Genomic DNA, 21,931 nt, shown 5'->3' on the forward strand with positions numbered 1-21,931 from the left:
GTTCCAAGCTTGAGATCTGCAAACTACAGAGCTAACAGAGTGGGAAAGAAACACTAAAGTCAGTTGTCCTTCAGTAGCCATTGACATGGTTGGTGACTCTTTATAAAGCATCCAGAATAAAGAGACTATGAGGTGGAGATTATAATCCCCATATGATTCCCGTGCTTAAGTCAGGAGGCTCTCTAGCTCAGTGTCATTATTGGTTACTTCTACAGCACCAAAACAGCTAGCCTGAGACCTGCACAGTCTAAAGGAAGACCAAACAAAGGTAAGAAAAAGGAGCAGATATTTTAAGTGATATTTAGATTTTTCTGTTTGAACATTTAATAATAATAATAATAATAATACCTGGCTTCTTTCTGAAAATTTGAAGATATCCTGATTTCCTTGAAAAGACTAGACCATGTATAAATCAGCAGATAGAAATATCTTGTTCATTTTTTTTTTTGGTGTTGTTGTTTATTGGTTTGGATTTTTTCCTTCTTTGAGACATGGTCTTATAGCTGTTTTTAAACTTTCTATATAAATTAGGCTGCCATCAAACTTAGTGACTATCCAGCTTCTGACTTACTGTTGCAGTCAAGAGTAGGTTTAGGTGGAGAGGAGAGATCGAGACTGTGGTTGTGATATAATGAATATTAAACACACACACGCATACATATACATAAGTGTGCATGTGTGTATATATACTTTTCTTCCTGGAAGTTTGAGGTCATCCTGAGTTCCATTATAATAAGAGGCTATTTATCAGTTAGCAAATGCAAATACCATTTGTTTTTTGGTATTTTGTGTTTGTTTCCTTGTTTTACATTATTTATTTAGTTATATATCTATTTATTTATTTAATGTATATGAGTACACTGTCTCTGTCTTTAGAGACAACTGAAGAGAAAGAGGGCATTAGATTCCATTATAGATGGTTCTGAACCACCATTTAGTTACTGGGAATTGAACATAGTACCCCTGGAAGAGCACTCAGTGTTCTTTTTTGTTTGTTTGTTTTTTTCGAGACAGGGTTTCTCTGTGTAGCCCTGGCTGTTCTAGAACTCACTCTGTAGACCAGGCTCGCCTCAAACTCAGAAATCGCCTGTCTCTGCCTCCGGGGAGCTGGGATTAAAGGCCTGTGGCACAACCACCTGGCAGCAATCAGTGTTCTTAACCACTGAGCCATCTCTCTAGCCCCTTGTTTTGCATTCTTAAAAAACACACATAATATCCAGCTATTTTGACACTCACAGCCTCCCTCTGGCTCCCTGTTGCTGGATTAAAAGCACACCAAATAATGCCAGGCTTAAAGTGACATAAAGATCAGCACTCAAGGCACTTGAATAACTCATATCTGACATTCCAGCTTAGAGTGCCTATAATTCAAGGTCAACCTTTCATTCTTAGCTAGACTGTCTCAAAAAACAAAAACAAAGCTAAATGAAACAAAAAATTCTACAGAAACCACAATAACCCAATTAATAATTAGGTATAATAGAGAACACACTTGGATATTTGGGTTAAAAAGGCCTCAGGTGACTGAAGTAGGAGACTTTCTGTGAGTTCAAGGCCTGGCAAACTATTTTTTTAAATTTCCATTCCAGTCATCGCTCCCCACCCACAGACCCTCATCTAATTCCTTTTCAGTCTTTCCTCCAAGAGGATGCTTCCCTCCCCAACCCCAACCCTTCAGGTATCCCTCTTCTCTATGGCCTAAAGTCTTTCCCACTGAAGCTATATCAGGCAGTCCTAAGCTATATATGTAGTGGGGGCTTTGGACAAGACTGTGTATGCTGCCAGGTTGGGTAGCTCATGCTCTGGGAGCTCCAAGGCTTCCAGGTTAGTTGAGATTAGTGGGATTACTAGGGGGTCGCCCTCCCCTTTAGGTTTTTCAATCCTTCCCCTAATTCAAAGGTAGAAAAATCTCTAAGGACCAAGAGGCATTTAAAGAAATGTTCAAAGTCCTTACTCTTCAGGGAAATGCAAACCAAAATGACCTTGAGATTCCACCTTACAATAATCAGAATCACCAGGATCAAAACTTACAGTGACTGTACTTGCTTGTGAGCATGTGGAGAAAGAGAACACTCCTCCATTTCTGGTGTGCTTCCAAACTGGTGCGAGCACTCTGGAAATCCATCTGGTTGATCATCAAAAAATTGAAAACACTTCTACCTGAATAGGCAGCTATACTACTCCTGGTCATATACCCAGAAGACGCCCTACCATACCACAAGGACACTTGCACCTTTATGTTCATAGCAGCCTTATATGTAATAGTCAGAAGCTGTAAACAACCCAGATAGCACTCAACTGAATAATGGATACAGAAAATGTAAGTCATTTCCGCAATAGAATACAATCCAGCTAATAACAAAATGAGGACACCAAGAATGTTTCAGGCAAATGAATGGAACTAGAAAATATCATTGAGTGAGGTAACAAAGACCCAGAATGACATGCATGGTGTAAAATAACTGATAAGTGGATATTAGCCTAAAAGGACAGAATATCTAGGATACCAGCCAGGCAAACTTACTTAGAGCACACTCATCTTAAAAAAGAAGAACCACCAAGTAGAAAATTATATGAACAAAATTTCAAGTGAGGATAAGGCTAGACTAGGTTGCATGAGATGAGGTATCGTTATGGAGCTGAGGAACTTACTTGATCTGGACACTGGGGACAGACCACCATATTCAGGCAGAAGAATGTTGTAACTCCAGGCTTCAAGAGTCAGAGGGTTTCTCTGCCTGCTATGACTCTTTATATACCTTTCAGCTGAACCCTCCCATTGTAGCCACACCCTCCTAGCCAAAGTAGGCCTTGGATTAAATAATTGAGTCTCCACCCACTTCCTTATTTTCAGATTTGGATGATGTAGGAAAATTGGATCAGATCAGAACACAGGAAGATTCTTAGGCCAGAAAGTTAGTCAAAAACTGATTTATTGGAGCCAAGCTGTTGTGCCTGATGCCTTTAATCACAGCACTTGCATAGCAGAGACAGGTGGATCTCTGAGTTCACAAGCATATGACACTTATCCAAACTGGTTCTGATTATATATTGTGCTCAACTCCCATGGCATGGCCTTCTTTTGTCTGCTCACACATTTCATAGCATGCTAGTCTGAGGCCTGTAAGTATTAGCATGAGCATGATTCAGAGCATGGCTGGAAATCATAGCAATGGCTGTATCAGGCCAACATGGTGCATGTGGGAAGGTCTCTTGCATCCTCCATAACCACTTACCCTTATTCCAGTCCCCACCCAGTGATTCCTATGTATACTCCATGCTCCAGCACTTCACGGAAAATGAGATTGAAAGGACCAAGTTGGTAAGTTTTACTCTTCTTTCCTGTGTAGGCATTCCTAACATTCTTTTTTGTTTGATTCCTTCTTCTTTGTCTCTCCATATAGTCTAGAGTGGTCTTAAAGTCAAGAGCTCCCTGTCTCATTGTGCAAAGTCCACAGCTATACACAGAAAGAGAAGAGAAATTAGTTGAGGGAAACCATTGTATGTTGAAGGATTCAATAGCATGTCTATCTCAGATTCACATTATTTCAGGATAATCTTATGTAGGCACATTGTTCCAGAGCAGCTTAGAGGAAATTTAAATGCCTTGGTTCACTTTTAAATTTCACACACAGTCTGGATACACAGGCAGGTGATCACTACTTCACAGACCTTCTACCTCATTCTCCAAATTAGTATAATATAGCCCAGAGTCCCACAGGACCTTGTAACAACTTCAAAAGTAAAGAGTAATGCCATACATTTTAGGGATTCTCCTCAGTCTCCGCTTGGCAGACTCAATGTGTGGAAAGCAGAGCCTGGGTTTTTGCGCCTATGACAGTAGGACTGTCTATTTTGAGGGCCTTTATACATGATCAGTGTCTTTTTGCCATGACAAGATCCTGGTCACATTGCCTTCTCCTGAATAAACTTTCCAAAGGGAAATGAGATTCAAAGGAGCAGGGTTTGGTACCTGATAGGACAAAGGTTAATTGTACCCGAGTCAGTGCTTGTGAGAGCCTCCACATGGTAAGACTGACGAGTGTTTGGACTTGAGACCTCTAGAGAGTACAACAGGACACACCGAGTCCTCTATTATTGCAGATCAGGGACTCTGGCCTGGTGGTGCTACCTGACATGGGTGAGACTTATACTTCCTAAGGCATAGCATGAATATATGGCTCCTGAGTGCTTTACCAGACCCCTTCTGACTCAGACAAGTCCCTGTGGACAGGTATGCTGAATGATGTCCTGAGCTCCTGGATGCACAGAGCCTGAAGTCAGCCCAAGGCAGCCCAAGATGAAGAAACAAGCAGCTTCAATCAAGTCCTCTCAGCAAGCAGACACTAGGCAGGAACCTGCATCTGTAGTTCAATTTTGAAGAAACCACCAGGATTGCCAATTGGTTTTAGGAGTTGACATAGAAGCAGCCAGCTGGCACAGGAACCACACAAGCAGTTCTAGGCAATAGCAGCATTATCAGAAGTTGAGCTCAACATTGCAATGTCAGGCAAACCAATAAATGGGTGCTGTTAGTAAAAATTAGTGGGAAGAGCTTTCCAAACCAAAGCTTAGTACTGGTCTCCTACTGTCTGTAGGGTCATATCTACTCCTTTATCAAGCAACTTTACATGTCCACTATATTAACACGTTCTTTCACCTGTGCCTGCTTCAGGAAAATATTCTTCACGTGTCTGCTTTAGCAAGATATCCTTTCACCTGTATGCCCCAGCAAAGCATCATTTGATATAACTAACTTTCCAGAGAAAATGGAAGTTTCTACTTCACTAGGGAAGTAGATGCAGGGATATCTCAGAGTTGGAGGCCAGCCTTTTCTATATAGCAATTTCCTTTACAGACAGCGCTATACAAATAAACTGTATAAAGAAAAGAAGGGAAAAAAGGGAGAAAAACCAAACCCAAAAAAGCCAAAATAAAAAATATACTTTTTAAATGAAAAGCACTTGTGAATCTTTAATTACAAGATTGTTCCAGCCTGCTGTGAGTAAAAAGTACTGCTTAGAAATAATCTTCAAGCCAGGCAGAGGGGGCACACGCCTTTAATCCCAGCACTTGCGAGGCAGAGGCAGGTGGATTTCTGAGTTCGAGGCCAGCCTGGTCTATAGAGTGAGTTCCAGGACTCAAAAAACAGCAGCAAATAAAAGGATATGAAATAATCTTGAATTCAATTTTGCTGTATACATCTGTATATATACATTTAATTATTCATTTATTTATTTATTCAATCATCCATTCATTCACTAAATTACTGGAGTAATAATCTCATTTATCATACTTTAATTATTGTTCTTATTTTTAGTATGTGTGTCTTTAATGAGAAAAGTTAACATGGATCAAAGATCCCAGAGGCCAAAGGAGTAGGAGCTCTCTGGATCTGGAATTTTAGTTGTTGTGAGCTACCTGACATGGGTGCTGGGAATTTTATTTGGGTCCTTTGAAAGACTAGCTTGTGCTCTAAACGTGTGTGTGTGTGTGTGTGTGTGTGTGTGTGTGTTTGTCCATGCCTTTTTTAGAACAAATTATTGACATCCACTACTTAGTTTCCCGGATGGATTCTTCTGAGACATGCTCTTTTTACTAAGAGACAAGGACACCATCTGTATAAATGATATAAATTTGAAACTGCTTTAAATGACCCATAAGCCTTCGGTATGTTTGGGTCCATCAGGAGAAGCTGAGAAACTGCCATGAGAATGTATGAACCTTAAGGAAATATTGTTTCTTTGGAATGTCTGCCCTTGATGCTATGTGAGAACATGCAGCTGCACTCATCTTGGTCCTGAGACACTTCTGGAAAACTTGGAGTTCTTTCAACTGATTATGCCTAGCCAAAGTCAAAAGGGACTGAGATTTGTGTGGGTTGTCTGTTCCCATGAGAAGTAAGTGCAAGATAACCTTGGTAGCTAGAAACTTTCCTATCCACAATTAACTTTGAATTAAATTTGTTTGAATAAAATAACTAGAGTGAGCTAGTTAGCTGTCAGTCTTCCCTGAGAGGCTGTAGCCCTCTGTTCCTTGAGAAATGAAAGCTTAGCATCTTAGTGAGTTTCTCTCTCTACTGCTTCACCTATGACCAGTATCAATCAAGACCATCTGGAGACTCCATGTCCAGAACTGCTGCCTCACAACAGTAGTTGCAAGCCATCCTCCAGCCTCAACCCTCTTGGGCAGCTAGCTTACACAACTGAAGAATGACAGCGCATCCAACTCAGCTATACATTCCAGGAATGAATGCACAGTTGTGACAATGTGTTTTTCACAAATCCTCAGATGATAATTTTAGGAGAATCTGTGTGCATGTCTAGTGTCAAGAACAGAGCAATGCCAATGGGACACACTCAGAACCATGTGCATCACATGCAAAGAAAACTCAGCCAGGTGTGTTGGTTTACAACAGCCATCTTATCACGTGGAATGCTGAAGCAGGAGTGCTCGGAACTGAGTTTTACATCAACCTTAGCTACAGATCAAGACCTTGCCCAATCACAAGTTAAAAATGAGTAGATAACTAGCTACTAAATTAATGAACAAAAACCTCATTTTGGGGAGTGGTTTAGTTAATGGGCTCTTGAATTCCACTCTAGTTTTAGTTTTGTGGTTTTCCCTAAAGGAAATCATTCAGTCTAGACAGTATCCAATCAATCTATTGAGATCTGCCTCTTTCTTTTGTGAGTGAAATATAAACATGGGGATTTGTTTGTTTGTTTGTTTGTTTGTTTTGATGCTAAGAGTCTCTATACAGCTCTAACTGTCCTGGAACTCTCCATGTAGTCCCGGCAAGCCTCATACTATTTTTTTTTTTTGCAGTGAGGAAAAAAAGTTTTATACTTTCCTCAGAATAAAACAGAAGTAATGGAAATATTTATAACCCATGTCAACTTGCAGTTGGTTCCAACCCTTTTTAAAATAGCTGTTAAAAATGTTAGGTGTTCTAAGCAGAATGAAGGTGTTCACTTCAGACAGAGTGTACATGGAAAATGCTGGAAGATTGCATGTTTTTTTTTCCCTGAGAGATGTGTGAGACAAACAGAATTTGCTGAGACCTATCTTTCTAAGCAGTCCCCCACTCTTCTCTTTGGAGGATGTGCCTCAACTATTCATTTAGTCAGCACTCAGACCATGTGCTTCTTCTTCCTCTAAGTCAATCCCATTTCCAACCACTTTAGCTCTCCAAATCTTCATGGCCCTGCACCTAAAATACCTACTAAGATCCTGTCTATACTTTGGCTTTCACACCTTGTGAGCCAGGAAGCCCGGCTCCTAGTAAAACAGCCAAACAAACAAACAAAAACAAACAAACAAAAAACAAACAAAACAACAGCAAAAAAAACTTCCATGACTAGATTATGAGATGCTAACCTTTTAGTCACTTGAAACCTCAACTTACAGGGTTTATTCAACTACATAAAGTGCTCTTCTGTCGAAAGAGATAGAGAAAAATATGCAAATTTTGATCAAGAATAAATACATAGGTACAAATCACTCCAGCAAGATGGCCTTATGGCTGAGATGGGCATACAGGGCACTTCTTCCCCATTACATTCTTAGTCATATAATACTTGCCTGCTTTTATCTGCAGCCCTCACTAAAGATTTGGGTGTAGGGATGAGAGTTCTAATGTAGATAACTAAAATGGCCAGTAAAGAGCACAGGGAGGAAATGTAGATGACTGTATCTATAGGGGGAAAAGCATAACAAGCCAACATATAAAGGAAGGAGAGAAAGTAAAGGTTAATTCAATAATACAGAAATCATACAGAAATTCAAAACAAATGCTAGCAATCATTAGTAAAAAGAAATATATATCTATTGTAGTGACACCAGGCTTAAATTAGTGTTAATCAAGTAAACCCTGTGAACAGCACCATGGTTAAGATTCGAGGCTACTTTCCCAAACCCCTTTATAATTAAGTAAGTCAATAGGTGATCAAATGTCTTACATCTTCCTGTGATCCTCAAATATATAAACAGAATGTGGAGTTAAGTCTGCATAGTTATGAATCTGATTTATTCTACTACAACCAGTCCACACACACCACCAGTTCTGCCTATACACTAGAAACTTTGATCACGACAAAGTTTTAAACTAGAGAGTGAACATTGTTTCATTCAGACAGTCACTATTCAAGAGGGAGCACCTTTCTCATGTATTTATTCTCATTGGTCACAATCCTGTAACCACTTTCTTTCTGCAATGTAGAACTAGACTGTTAAAATCCTGCACAGTTTCAAGTCCAAATTAATAGATACCATTTGTTTTCACAGAAGCATTCAGTTTGGTGGCTGGGGTTTTAAAAGTCATCTATTGCACCCACAAGGCTATCTTATTATATATGCCAGAAAAGTCTCTATTCCAGGAACACAGGCACAAGCCAGCGGTACATTTCTGACACTGCCTTCTAGGTCCTGAATGTGGGAGAACTCCACAAACCCATCCCAGCCCCTTTCTTTGAAGGGCCAGTACTGTTTAATACTTACAAGAATATCAGTGATACTTTCTGCTAATGGTTCGATGCAGCTTTCTTGGTTTAAATTTTTAAGTGTTTGGCCACAAAAGCACCAAAAGAAATAAGTCACAATCCAGCCCCGGTTTGTTATGCCATCTTTCAAAACATGGAGCATCACTGGAGAAAACGATTTAATATCCTCTTCAGATATTTTTGTTTGTTTTAATTTTTTTTTTTATTTTTCAAGACAGTGTTTCTCTCTGTAGTCCTGAACGTCCTGGAACTCACTCTGTAGACCTGGCTGGCCTGGAAGGCAGAAAGCCCCCTGCCTCTGCCTCCCAAGTGCTATGATTAAAGGCGTACCTGACCACTGCCTGGCTTTGTTTTGTATTTTTTTATGGGACATTTTATTTACATTTCAGATGTTATCCCCTTACCCCACCCCCCACATCCAGGCCCAGGAACCCCCTATCCCATTCCTCCTCCTACTGCTTCTATGAAAATGTGCCCCCACCCACCACCCCACTCTCAAATACCCCCACACTCAGAGTCTAGCCTTCATGGGACCAAGGATCTCCTCTCCCACCTATGCTAGACAATGCCATCCTACCCTAAATATACAGATAGAGCCATGGGTCCCTCCCAACGTGCTCCCAGGCTGGTGGCTTGGCCCCTGGAAGCCCTCCTTGGTTAGTATTGTTGCTCTCCTCATGGGGCTGCAAACACTTTCAGCTCCTTCAGCTCCTCCAGCTCCTTCTCTCTAACTACTCCATTGGGAACCTCTTGATCAGTTCATTTGTTAGCTGTGAGCATCCGCATCTGAATAATGTCAGACTCTGGTAGGCCTCTAAGGAGACAGCTATATTAGGCTCCTGTCAGTATGCACTTCCTGACATCCACATCAGCATGTACCTTTGTTGACTGAACATAGGATGGATACCCAAGGGAAATGGTCTCCAGACAGCCTCTCCTTCAGTTTCTGATCCACACTTTGTCTCCATATTTGCTCCCTTGAGTATTTTGGTACTCCTAAGTAGGACTGAAGCACCCACAAGTGGTCTTCCTTCTTCATGAGCTTCATGTGATCTGTGAGTTGAATCTTGGGTATTGCAAGCTTCTGGACTAATATCCAATTATCAGTGAGTGAATGCCATGTAAGAGTGATAGAGATAGACAGAGAGAGACAGAGAGAGGAGACAGAGAGTCAGAGACAGAGAAGTAATGATTACAAAAGAGAGGGAGAAAAAGCAAAAAGGAAACATAGCTATGGAGCTTTTATCTCCTGAGGTATTAAAGATGATAGAGACTGGGAAGAGATATTTATATATGTCCTTCCATTTCTCAAGGGTAAAAATTGTTTCCTACATTCTAAATGCACTAAAAGTTATCTTTCCTCATGGAGGGCATGGCTAGACTCCATAAAATCTTCATTCATGGCACTTTTTCATCATTTACATAGAACCACATCCGTCAAGCACAGACACACATAGTTCCCCAGCATCTGTCCTGAACACTACACAGGTCCGTCACCAGCTGATCTACCTTTAGATTTTTGTATTTTGCACAAGTGATCCCAATGGGATTATCGAATGTATAAAGAAATTTTGTTTGTTTTGATGTATTAACTTTCATTTTTAAATATTTATTTCAATTTGTTCCTAATTAAGTGTGTGAGAGATTTTGTGTTTCTGAATGTATGAGTGACTCACATGCTCCCTGAGACTAGAGGAAAATGTCCTTCACCTGGAATTGGAGGTACAGGTGGATGTGGGTACTGGGAATCAAACACTGCTCTTCAGGAAGAGCAGATGCTTTGCTTGCCTCTAAGCAACGTCTACAAATGATTCCATATAGCATTTTGGATAGGGTCTCATGAATCAATCATAAGATTATAAAATCTCACCAGGAAAGAACATGTTGGTCTTTATTTACTCTGAAAGATGTAGGAGGAAGAAAGGGCAGAGACAAGGAGACACATAATTATAGGTCCAGGGTAAGCACAATACATATGTATGATGTTGTCAGAAAACTAACTCAGTAAAAGAAGAAAACAAACATTCTTATTCAGAACTGATTTATTGCATTCTATGACAAATTATAATTTGAATGGTGGAGTGAAAAGATAATCACAGGCTGAAGGACAACACCATGAAAGAAACAGCTTAAAAGTGACAGCAGTCTAATACAAAAAATACTCCTAGGTTCAGTTCAGCCAAAAGGTGGATGTCATCCAGAGGCAGAATGACACAGAGTCCTTCTATTCAAGTACATTATGCTCTTTACAATGTCCTCTCTATCTCCTGTGCTTCCTCTAGGGTCCCTCATATTATAAAAGTGCTGGGATGGAAGCCTTACAGTTAAGGAATAGTGTTGTTAACCAATGGTGGGTCTGTACTGTAGGAATTAGGCTGAAAAGAAGATCATGGTTCTCCATGTTAACACAACTACTTTAAATCTGAATAATTTGATTGGAATTCAAATGAAATGAAATAATTATTTTTCCAAAGTTCATCAAGAAATTCTTTAATACACATAGTCTATGCCTCTATCAGTTACTTGAGTCCTGCTTTTCATTTACCAGAGCCCTGCAATGACCTCACTTTGTATATTCCCAACAAGAACATAGCCTGGCCATCAAATCACAGATAAAAAATTTCTGACAATCTAAACATCTCTTACTCATAAAGTAGATCTGTTTTGGCTGCCTTATACCCTTGAGTGTGTCCATAAGTTCAGAACAAAGTTGTACAAATCTGTCTGGAATAACATCACCAATGTGGTCATAGACCTCATCAGGGGCAGGGTACTTCTCCAGGGTCAGCTGTGTGAACTTGGCAGTATGCTGCAGCAGTGTCTTCAGACTGCCCATGGACAATAAGTTCTTCACAAAATTGACTTCAGTGATCTGGAAACAATGGCTCAGCACAGGCAGGAAGGCACTGATTTGGGTGTCCATGATCATACAGCCCTTCAATTTTAAGGTCTACAGAGCAGCTGTCAGTCTTTGTAGCAGGCTTCCTAAAAATGGATCATTTAAATGTATGAAGGTGACACCACTCAGATCCAGGTGTTTGAGCTTCTGGATGCTTGGACACTGGGATAGATACTTCACATATGAATGTGACAGAATGCAGTGAGTGATAGCTAGGGTCTCTAATGGACTCTCCAAGCACCTAGAGAGAAAAGGAGAGAGAGATAAAAGGCTTTACAACATTGAAGTTCAATAGTTCCAGAGAAAAGGCTGTGAAATCAAGGTTACAGAGTGTCCTTAGCCCGAGGTCATTCTCAGACCTTTATTAATGTCAAGGACAAGATGCTCCCTGATGAAGAGCTAACAACTAATGTCATATTCTTCTAGGTAGGACATAAGCTATCACTGTGCCTGCTACTGCCTCACCTCCACAGTTCCCTCTGTACTGGTAAGCAGAAAACATGTTTTGGGACAGATGATGTAAGCAGGAGAACCCAGAAAGATGAACTGAGAACCACTCAGAACCATCCCCAGCTCTGCCAACATTTATCTCAATGTGCTCCAGCTTCCACACACAACCTCCTTTCTGTTCATAGGGTTTCCCTTGACCACAGTCATCCACTCATTTCCCATGTACTCAGACCCTACCTATGCTCAAATTTCCTTTGAACCATGAGAAGTCAGAGGAGATGGAAACTGCTTTACTAAAGTGAGAAATTAGGGTGCAACAGCAGCATAAATTACTATTTCAATTACTCTAAGCTCACATGTATATACATTTAACACTAGCTGGGAAGCCACTATATAAACTGATGTTTAATGTAAAGAAAAACAACAACTACAACAACAAAATGCTTTGCTCACCCCAGGGTTAAGCTCTTTGTCCTTTTATACCTGAGCACTGGGTCCAGGCGACCATTCAGGAAGTAGACTTTATTCAAATAGAAATACTGGAGCTTATTCAGTTTGGAGAACTGGGAAAAGATCTCTGTAAAACAGCAGGCTTCCATTTCCTGGTCCCAAGGCAAATGCACAGGTACATAGATTTTCTTGAAAATGAGTTTCTGGAGGTTTTTCATCTGGTCCTGGCCATAGACTAGCAACGCAAGGGTGTGAATGTCCCAGCATGTGATTATTTCCAATTCCTGGTTTAAGCCTGTGTCAAAAACCTCCAAAACATCCAGTGGGTCATAGGCAGGAAATGCTCAAAACTCTAACTTCTGACAGATCACCTGTATCACATCTTCCCTCTGCTTGGCCCTCTGATAAAAATATTGTAGATATTTGGAGGGATGGTGGGACATGAGGATAGAGTTCATCAATACAGTCAGGGCCTGTTTCCTGTCCAGGATGGGATGATTTCCTACTGCCTGGTTGTTGCCAATTACATCTGGAGAGCAGACTATATGCTGTCTTCCAGCTCAAACATTCCAGAAGTCATGGTGGACATCTCGTAAATCAAGCACTTGTAGTTTCCACTTCCTATAGGTAAAGTAGAAGGACGTTCATATGACAGGAGACACAATGTATAATCTGGATAATCCATAATTCCACTTCCCTTAAAACAATTCTTTGAAAACAGACAGCTTCCATTTCTTTCTGGGGAAGTGGCAGGGACAGACTCATTGCATATTGACTATTTCTGTCCTAAGCTGTCCTGCATAAACCACTGTCCTGTTTCTTTATTTCCGTTCTTGAAGATACTGACTCCTACAATCAGAATCCTCTAATTCACCTAGGACCACATTATGAGTACTGTATTGACTTCCATCCAGACAAACTTCCACCCTCACCCCCGTGCTACCAAGCTCTTACTTACCTGGGTTGATCCTTTTGTGCCAACAGTAAATCAAGGACATCAAGCAGAGCTCTCAAGGTCTCCAGGTAAGTCATTTCCATCAGGGCTCCCACAGGAAGGCATGAGAAGGGCCAGGCTACCACCATCTGCCTCAGGATCTTAGGTTGTTTGCTGGTAAATGCATCCTTGAAGAGTGGTGGGAAGAGTTCCATGGGCAGGTCCTCCAGAGTAGAGATGGCCAAGGCTTCATCTTTCAGCAGGCTTCTTCTTGCCAGCTGCTGGAGTGTTGGTGGAGCTGTTAAACTCGTCATGACTTTCAGGTATGCTGATGCTATGGACATATCCAAAGAAAGAAAATATTTCATTCAAAACTCTTTGAGCAAGCCTTTCACACCCCACCCCACCTAATTATATGAACCAGGCAGGGGGACCAATCCCTGGTCTGGTGACATTGCAAACCCTGTGATTCAGATTACTAGATATCTACCTTTCTCATTGCCACAGTTCCTTCAAGGTCCTTCAAGTTCCTTCATGGGGGCAGCATGCACCCATTTCCACAGATCTTTCCTGATATTCTCCACAATCTAATGTAATGTTCCCAAGAGTCCTACTCTAAGCTGTAACAGGAGACTCATACATGAATCTGACACTTTTTGTTTGTTTGTTTGTTTGTTTTGAGACAGGTTTTCTCTGTATAGCCCAGTCTGTCCTGGAACTCTATAGACCAGGCTGGCCTCGAACTCAGAAATCTGCCTGCCTCTGCCTCCTAAGTGCTGGGATTAAAGTTGTATGCCACCACTGCCCGGCCGAATCTGATACTTTTATGTGAAACAATAAAAGTTTTACTACAATCAGTGGAACAATATATTGTATAAAATGGATCACATTTTTCTTCCATGATATTTAGAAGCAGGATTCATACTATGCTCTAACATGGTCTTTAAGTGATTGAATGCATTGAGGATCTGAGCAGCCTTCTATCAAAGGGTTCTTTCATGCTTCTCACTACTTTTCCTCCCACTTTCATCAGACTTGGGAAACCTGAACCATTCAGGTAACTTTTTCTTCTCCACCATCTTCCCTGTTCATTGAGTCCTCTCAGGCCTCCTAGTCTGCCTTAAGCACCCTGTGTTCCCTCTGGATATGCAATCTCCTGCCACCTTCAGCAGAACCGTGGATCAGAAAAAAAACAGGTAAGCATTCATTCCCTCTCGCATCTTCCCTGCTCACTAAGACCTCTGGTACAAATCAAGATACCTCCCTCTCTCTCTCCCTCTCTCTCTCTCTCCCTCTCTCTCCCTCCCTCTCTCCCTCCCTCTCTCTCTTCCTCTCTCTCTTCCTCTCTCTCTTCCTCTCTCTCTCCCTCTCTCTCTCCCTCTCCCTCTCTCCTTCTCTCTCTCCTTCTCTCTCTCTCCCTCTCCCTCTGTGAGTCACTTCAATATCTTAAAGAAGATACACTTCACATGAAGGTGTGAACCCCCCCTCAAGGACCTGTCACAGGGAACCAGGGCCTGGTGTTAGGACATATTTCTCTGCCTAAGGAATGAAGCTTTTCTTAGCCAACATAAAAACTGTTCTGGAAGTATGAAGATCTAGATGGCTTAAGGTAATATCATGTTCTTCTCATTTTAATATCAGGTCTCTGAGGATTCATTTGTTGCAAATATTGTCTTTCAGCAGAGGTTAAATACAAGGACATATGTCCTGAAATGTGCCTGCCTTGGTCCTCGTTTTTCATGCTTGCTGAATATGCCTCCCCCCTCATCCCATTGTTCTCCATAACTAACTCAGTTGTTGTGATCTGAGTGTACTACATACCAACTACTTTCCAAAACATTGAGCAGTTTATTAAGCTCTGTGCTTTGTGTCCCATTAATGAGCCCTGTTCCTGGGATGCAAGGAACTGTAATCTGAGATTGACATATAATTATGGTGATGAGGGATGAATAAACCAGATACAGGTACAGAAATTCTAAGAATGATAATGTTCTGTGCTCTAACAGAGACATATCAACAACCCAAAATATTTATTAAATAACAAATATTTATTGTATAAACTAAAAGAGAAGGCAACCTCCTCATGGAAGGGTGCCTCTATTATAGTACACACAAACTACCATAATCCTAGAGAAGAAAAGAATGCTTCATGTTATCTGTAGATGCTACATTCATTTACCAGCTCAGAGAAAGATCTTGCCTTTCCAGTGTGTTTCAGCCCTATAGGTGATTGACATTTCCATGTTCCATACACTTAGGATTTAATCAATCCCCAATACTCAGCTTCCATTTCTCTCTTCCACAATCAACCTTACAGTAGTTACTTTTTAAAAAGGCAACTTTGGGTCTCCAGATTATAAACATAGTAACCACCACACTTAGAGCATTGGATTGTTTCAAAGGTGACCTTCTTAGGCTCTCTGTTGACCCTGAGTATATCCAGGAGCTCAGGACAAAAGTCTTCTAATCTGTGTGAAAGGATTATACCCCTGTCATAGCACTCCAGAGGGGCAGGGTATGCCTCCCTTTTCAGTTGGCTCAGCTGGGCTGTGTGGCATAGAAGTTCTTTCAGGAAAAGCAAAGAAAAGTTGTTATCATGGAATCTGACAAGTCTGAGGTTGGAACATTGGCTTAGGGCAGGCAGCACTGTACTGAACTGAAAGTCCTGTATACCACACGACTGTAATTCCAGGTATTTCAGGGTATGTCTAACTATCTCAAGGAAATACCCAAGAGGCTCAATAAGTAAATAAGGAAAATTAATTTTAGCTAGTTTTAGAGATTCGAGCTCAAAAATATTTACGCAGTTGGGCAGGCAATCCATGTCTGACTGTGAGAGGTTACAGTTAGTGATGCTAAGTGACTCCAAGGGTTTCTTCAGGAACCTGGGGAGAGAAAACATTATTGCTTGCTGTCAAATGGTGTTGAAGAAGATTGATACGATTGGCAGCTAAGCAGATGACATTTCTCCCAAACTTATTCTGAATGCATATTGAAAACCCTCAGGCCGGGCGGTGGTGGTGCACGTCTTTAATCCCAGCACTTGGGAGGCAGAGGCAGGTGGATTTCTGAGTTCGAGGCCAGCCTGGTCTACAGAGTAAGTTCCAGGACAGCCAGGACTACACTACACAGAGAAACCCTGTCTCAAAAAAACCAAACCAAAACAAAACAAAAAAAAGAAAACCCTCAGGACATGTCCTTTTGTTTTCTTCTCACATACCTCACAACATTCTAGTGTAAGTCCTTAAGATATCACCATAGGCACGATTCAGGGCCTGACAGGAAACCACAGCAATGGGGCAACATATCAGGGCAACATGCTATCTGTAGGGAGGACTAACATCCCCAACAAAATTCAACAACTTCCTAGTGCTGTTTTTAAGAGTTCTACGAGGTTTTGTTCCTCCAAGTTCCATGATTCTATCTTCACATTGAAACCCATTGTCCCATATTTCTCATCTACTCAATAAGTTTCTAGACTCAAAACTTTTTACAAGTAAACCAAAAGAAGTTGCTAGTTCCTGTTCATGCAGATCTTAGCACAGGCTCATTGGCTCAATATGCTGTCTCTCAGTGATAGGTTTCTGTTTGTCAGACCATAAAAGCTTCCATAGCTTGCAAAAAAACAAAACAAAACCACATGAAAACCAAGGCAAAAAAAAATGTTTTTTCTGGTCTACTATTGGACCCTTCCTTACCTGAGGAATTCTTTCAGTTTGTCAAACATAAAGAAGACAAAATTTATACAGAGTCTCTGGAGACAGTGGAATGCAGAAAGTAGAGAAATATCCAACTCATTCACATATAGCATATCTGTGATATGACTTAGTGTGAGATATAGAAGATTGTTCATCTGTCTCAGGTAGGGATTAAGAAAAGCCAAATCTTTTAAGGTGACATAACTTATAATCAGCTTCTGTATACAGTGTGCATGTACAGTTTTGAAGATTTCTTTGACTGTGTCTTTGGTTATGCCCTGAATCTTCAGCTTTCGACAGCATAGATGAATTGAATCTTTTCTCTGTTGGGCCCACAGCAACAAGTAGGTGGTAGATTCATCAAGTCTGCCCTCCATGAGTTCGAGTTGTGTTGTCACCTTCAATTCTTTCTTCATCCCACAGGCAGGACTAATCCTCACTGGCTTCTTCTTTGTCATGGATACTGGTAAGCCTTCACCTTCATGGGATCTAGCCCATATGCCACACGAGTCATAATATTCACTCATCCAAATGATCTCTCTGAGTTTGCACCTACTGTGGGAGAAATGAGTATAACTCTCAGAAGGTAAAAGAAGACAGATTTTACAGTCTGACTCTATACTACATATCACATTTAAGCTGATTCTTTCAAAAGTTTGTTTTCCTGTGTCTAGAGTCAAACCCTGAGACTCATGCTCAGTGAACGAATAGCATTCTTTGCAAGACAGGCATCTTTAGCCCTATGATATTTCCCTTCATGCCAAGCTCCTTAATCCCAATGCCATTTCACTTATACCTTCCACGGATGTAGGAAAAGTCCCACTCCTCTTGGATGTGTCTATTCTTTTCTGTCTTCTACATTATTTTTTATTTGCCCAGAGAGTTAAGACTAAGTTCAAGCCACTACACTCCTCTCAGCCTCTACATTCAGTAGAGAACAGTCCAGAATGTGGGTTGAAGAAACAATTGATGATCAGAAGCCTTTGATCCACAGTTGACCAAATATTCTGTGTCCCTAGTTTCTCCTTCTCAGCACTCAAAGAACCTTCCTCCGACCCCAGAAAATCTTCCCTACCTGGAGTGAACCTTTTGTGCAATCAGTATATCTAGTCCCCCAAGCATAGCCTTCAAAGTCTCCAAGTTGAGGTTTTCTATCATCCTTCCTACAGAAAGGTATGGGTAGGGCCACACAGGTATCATGGCTGTCAAGACTTTTGTATATCCATTAATGAAGGCCTCCTCAAACATCACTGGGAACAGAATATTGGGCAGGTCCTTGAGAGCAGAAATGGCTAAGGCCTCATCCCTCAGTAGCCTCTGTCTTGCCAGCTTATCAAGGGTGAGTGGAGAGTAGACTATCATTGTGTCTTCCTCTAAAGAGTCATCCTAGGGAAGCCAGGAAAAATAAACCATGAATGACAAGAAACTTTGGAAGCCTTTCTGCTCACACAAGGAAATGTGAGGGATAGATGACTAATGATGAGTATAGACAACTCAATCTGTCAATTTGAGCACACTCAGTTTGTTCTTTGTTCTTTGACATAATATCTATCCAGAACTACCTATATCTTTGGCTGTCCTGAAACTTGCTTTATAGATCTCAGTGGCCTGGACCCACAGAGAATTGCCTGCAAGTGCCTCACAAGTGTGGAGATTACATGAGTTTTCCATCACTGCTCAGCCTGGGCCAACTCAGCATATCAAATCCAGAACTGCTTGGTTTGGCCTGTGCTGGTTTTCAAGCCAGAATTCTCTCTGGTGGTATGATTTTTCTCCAAAGTATCCTAGTTCCCAAAGGTCACATCCAAATGGAGCCACAGCTGGGGTGAATACATCCCGCTGGGAAGGGATCACAAGGAACTCTGAAACTTCAGCCATTTGTTGGAGGATGACTGGACTTAGCTTTCTGGGCCCTCAAAGAAATCAGTTTCCAAATTTTCCACAATCTTTATTTATCCAACTACACTGCATGGAATAAGTCACCTTATCTTTGAAATTCCCATCATTAGTTATTGATATCAATCTTTGATTGTGACCCTGACAGGACTTTTGGAGAAGGTGTTGGTAAAGTTCCAAGCTGGAGGTCTGCAAACTACAGAGCTAAGCAGAGTGGGAAAGAAACACTAAAGTCAGTTGTCCTTCAGTAGCCATTGACATGGTCTGTGACTCTTTATAAAGCATCCAAAATAAAGAGACTATGAGGAGAAGAATATAATTCACATGCTGAGGCAAGAGGCTCACTAGCAAAATTTCCTAACTGGTTACTTCATCAGCACCAAAACAGCTAGTATTTTGTGTTTGATTGCTTGTTTTGCATAATTTATTTAATTATACTTCTATTTATTTATTTATTTATTTATTTATTTATTTATGTAATGTATATGAGTACACTGTCCCTGTCTTCAGACACACCTGAAGAGGAAGAGAGCATCAGATCCCATTACAGATGGTTGTGAGCCACCATTTAGTTACTGGGAATTGAACATAGTACCCCTGGATGAGCTCTCAGTGTTCTTAACCACTGAGTTATCTATCCAGCCCCATGTTAAGCCTTCTTAAAAAACACACATAAGATCCAGCTATTTTGACACTCACATTCTCACTCTGGCTCCCTGTTGCTGGGATTAAAAGCACACCAAATAACTCCAGGCTTAAAGTGACATAAATATCAGCCCTCAAGGCATTTGATTAACTCACACATGACATTTCATCCTAGAATGCCTACAACTCAAGGTCATCCCGACATTCTTAGTTAGACTGTCTCATAAAAAACAAAAACAAAACTACATAAAACAAAAATTTCCACAGAAACCACAATGACCCAGTTAATAATTAGATGTAATTGAGAACACACTTGGATATTCAGGCTAAAAAGGCCTCAGATGGCTGAGGTAGGAGACTCTCTGTGAGTTTAAGGCCTGGCAATCTTTTTTTATTTTTTTAATTTACATTTCAGCCATTGCCCCCTCTCACATACCCTCATCTAATTACTTTTCAGTCTTTCCCAAAAGGATGCTTCCCCCACACCCCCAAACCCTTCAGGCATCCACCTTCTCTAAGCCCTCATGTCTTTCCCACTGAAGCTATATCAGGCAGTCCTCAGCTATATATGTACTGGCAGCTTTGGATCAGACTGTGTACATTGCCAGGTTGGGTGGCTCAGGCTCTGGGAACTCCCATGCTTCCATGTTAGTTGAGACTAGTGGGATTACTATGGGGTCTCCCTCCTCTTTTTCAATCCTTCTCCTAATTCTAGGTAGAAAAATCTCTGAAGACCAAGAGGCAATTAAAGAAATGGTCAAGTCCTTAGTCTTCAGGGAAATGCAAATCAAAACGACCTTGAGATACCACTTTACAACAATCAGAAAGGCTAAGGTGGAAACTTCCAGTGACTGCACTTGCTTGTGAGATATGAAGAAAGAGAACACTCCTCCATTTCTGGTGGGATTGCAAACTGGTGCAAGCATTCTGGAAACCAATCTGATTGTTCGTCAAAAACAAGTGGAAACACTTCTAGCTGAATAGCCAGCTATACCACTCTTGGTCATATACCCAGAAGATGCTCCACCATATCGCAAGGTACTTGCTCTTCTATGTTCATAGCAGCCTTATATTTAATAGCCATATGCTGGAAACAACCCAGATAGCACTCAACTGAAGAATGGATACAGAAAATGTAGTTCATTTCCACAATGGAAGACAATTCAGCTAATAAAAAAATGAGGACATAAAGAATTTTTTAAGGCAAATGGATGGAACTAGAAAATATCATGGAGTGAGGTAACAAAGACCCAGAATGACATGCATGGTGTATACTAACTGGTAAGTGGATATTAGCCAAAAAGGACAGAATATCTAAGATTCCAGCCAGGTAAACTTATTTAGAGCACACTCATCTTAAAAGAGAAGAACCACCAAGTAGAAAATTATATGAACAAAATTTCAAGTGAGGACAATTCTAGACTAGGTTGAATGAGATGAGGTATCCTTCAGTAGCTTTAGGACTTACTTGATCTGGGCACTGGAGACAGATCGCCATATTCAGGCAGGAGAAGATTGTAACTCCAGGCTTCAAGAGTCTGAGGGTTTCTCTGCCTGCTATGACTTTATATTTTTTTCAGCTGAACCGTCCCGTTGTAGCCACACCCTCCCAGCCAAAGTAGGCTTCTGATTCAATAATTGAGTCTCCACCCACTAGATCATTTTTAAATTTGGATAGTGTAGGTAAATTGGATTAGATCTGTACACAGGAAGATTCTTAGGCTAGTGAGATAGTCAAGAACTGATTTAATGAAGCAAAGTGTTTGTGCCTCATGACTTTAATCACAGCACTTGCAAAGCAGAGACAGGTGGATCTCTGAGTTCAAGCCCACTCTTATTCTACAAGCATATGGCACTTATCAAAAATTGTTCTGACTATATATTAAGGTCAACTCCAGGACATGGCCTTCTGTTGTCTTCTCACACAATTCATAGCATGCTAGTCTGAGGCCTGTGAGTATTAGCATGAGCATGATTCAGAGCATGGCTGGAAATCAGAGCAATGGCTGTATAAGGCCAACACAGTGAATGTAGGAAGGTCTCTTACATCCTTCATAAGCACTTACCCTTATCCCAGTCCCTGCCCAGTGATTCCTACGTATACTCCATGCTCCAGAACTTCATGGAAAACAAGATTGAAAGGATCAAGTTGGTAATTCTTATTCTTCTCTCCTGTGAATTCTTCCCAACATTCATTTGTGTTTGATTCCTTCCTCTTTGTCTCAACATATAGCCCAGACTGGTCTTAAACTCAAGAGCATCCTGTCTCAGTGTCCCCATGTCTACAGCTATACAAAGAAAGAGAAGAGAAAGGAGAGGAGGGAAACCATTGCAAGCTGAAGGATTCACTTGAATGTATTTTCAGATACACATTAATTCAGGATACTCTTATGTAGGCACATTGTTCTAGAGCTGCTTACAGGAAATTTAAAGGCCTTGGATCACTTTTAAATTTTAG

At 40.9% G+C, this 21,931-nt stretch overlaps 1 protein-coding gene and 1 pseudogene across 1 annotated transcript; both read right to left on the reverse strand.

Moving 5' to 3' along the window:
• Positions 1-11,064: 11,064 nt before the first annotated feature.
• Positions 11,065-13,602, reverse strand: LOC114636244 (annotated as a pseudogene).
• A 1,952-nt stretch (positions 13,603-15,554) lies between these two features.
• On the reverse strand, positions 15,555-21,004 carry LOC114636243 (oogenesin-3-like). The gene is made up of 4 exons (XM_028784446.1): positions 20,942-21,004; positions 18,008-18,318; positions 16,933-17,487; positions 15,555-16,119 (listed from the first exon to the last, which is right to left on the reverse strand). The coding sequence occupies exons 1-4, from the start codon at positions 20,969-20,971 to the stop codon at positions 15,555-15,557; spliced, it is 1,461 nt and encodes a 486-aa protein (XP_028640279.1). The 5' UTR covers positions 20,972-21,004.
• Positions 21,005-21,931: the final 927 nt, after the last annotated feature.

Source organism: Grammomys surdaster, unplaced genomic scaffold (assembly GCF_004785775.1).
Source record: "Grammomys surdaster isolate TR1022 unplaced genomic scaffold, NIH_TR_1.0 123086, whole genome shotgun sequence".
NCBI classification, from domain to species: Eukaryota; Metazoa; Chordata; class Mammalia; order Rodentia; family Muridae; genus Grammomys; species Grammomys surdaster.

Coding starts and splice junctions, on each gene's coding strand:
- LOC114636243 (XM_028784446.1), bottom strand. CDS start 20,971: ATGGCGATCTGTCTCCAGTGCCCAGATCAA. Junction 18,319..20,941: donor GTCTCCAGTGCCCAGATCAA/GTAAGTCCTAAA, acceptor TGGCTTCCCTAG/GATGACTCTTTAGAGGAAGA. Junction 17,488..18,007: donor GCACAAAAGGTTCACTCCAG/GTAGGGAAGATT, acceptor TTTCTCCCACAG/TAGGTGCAAACTCAGAGAGA.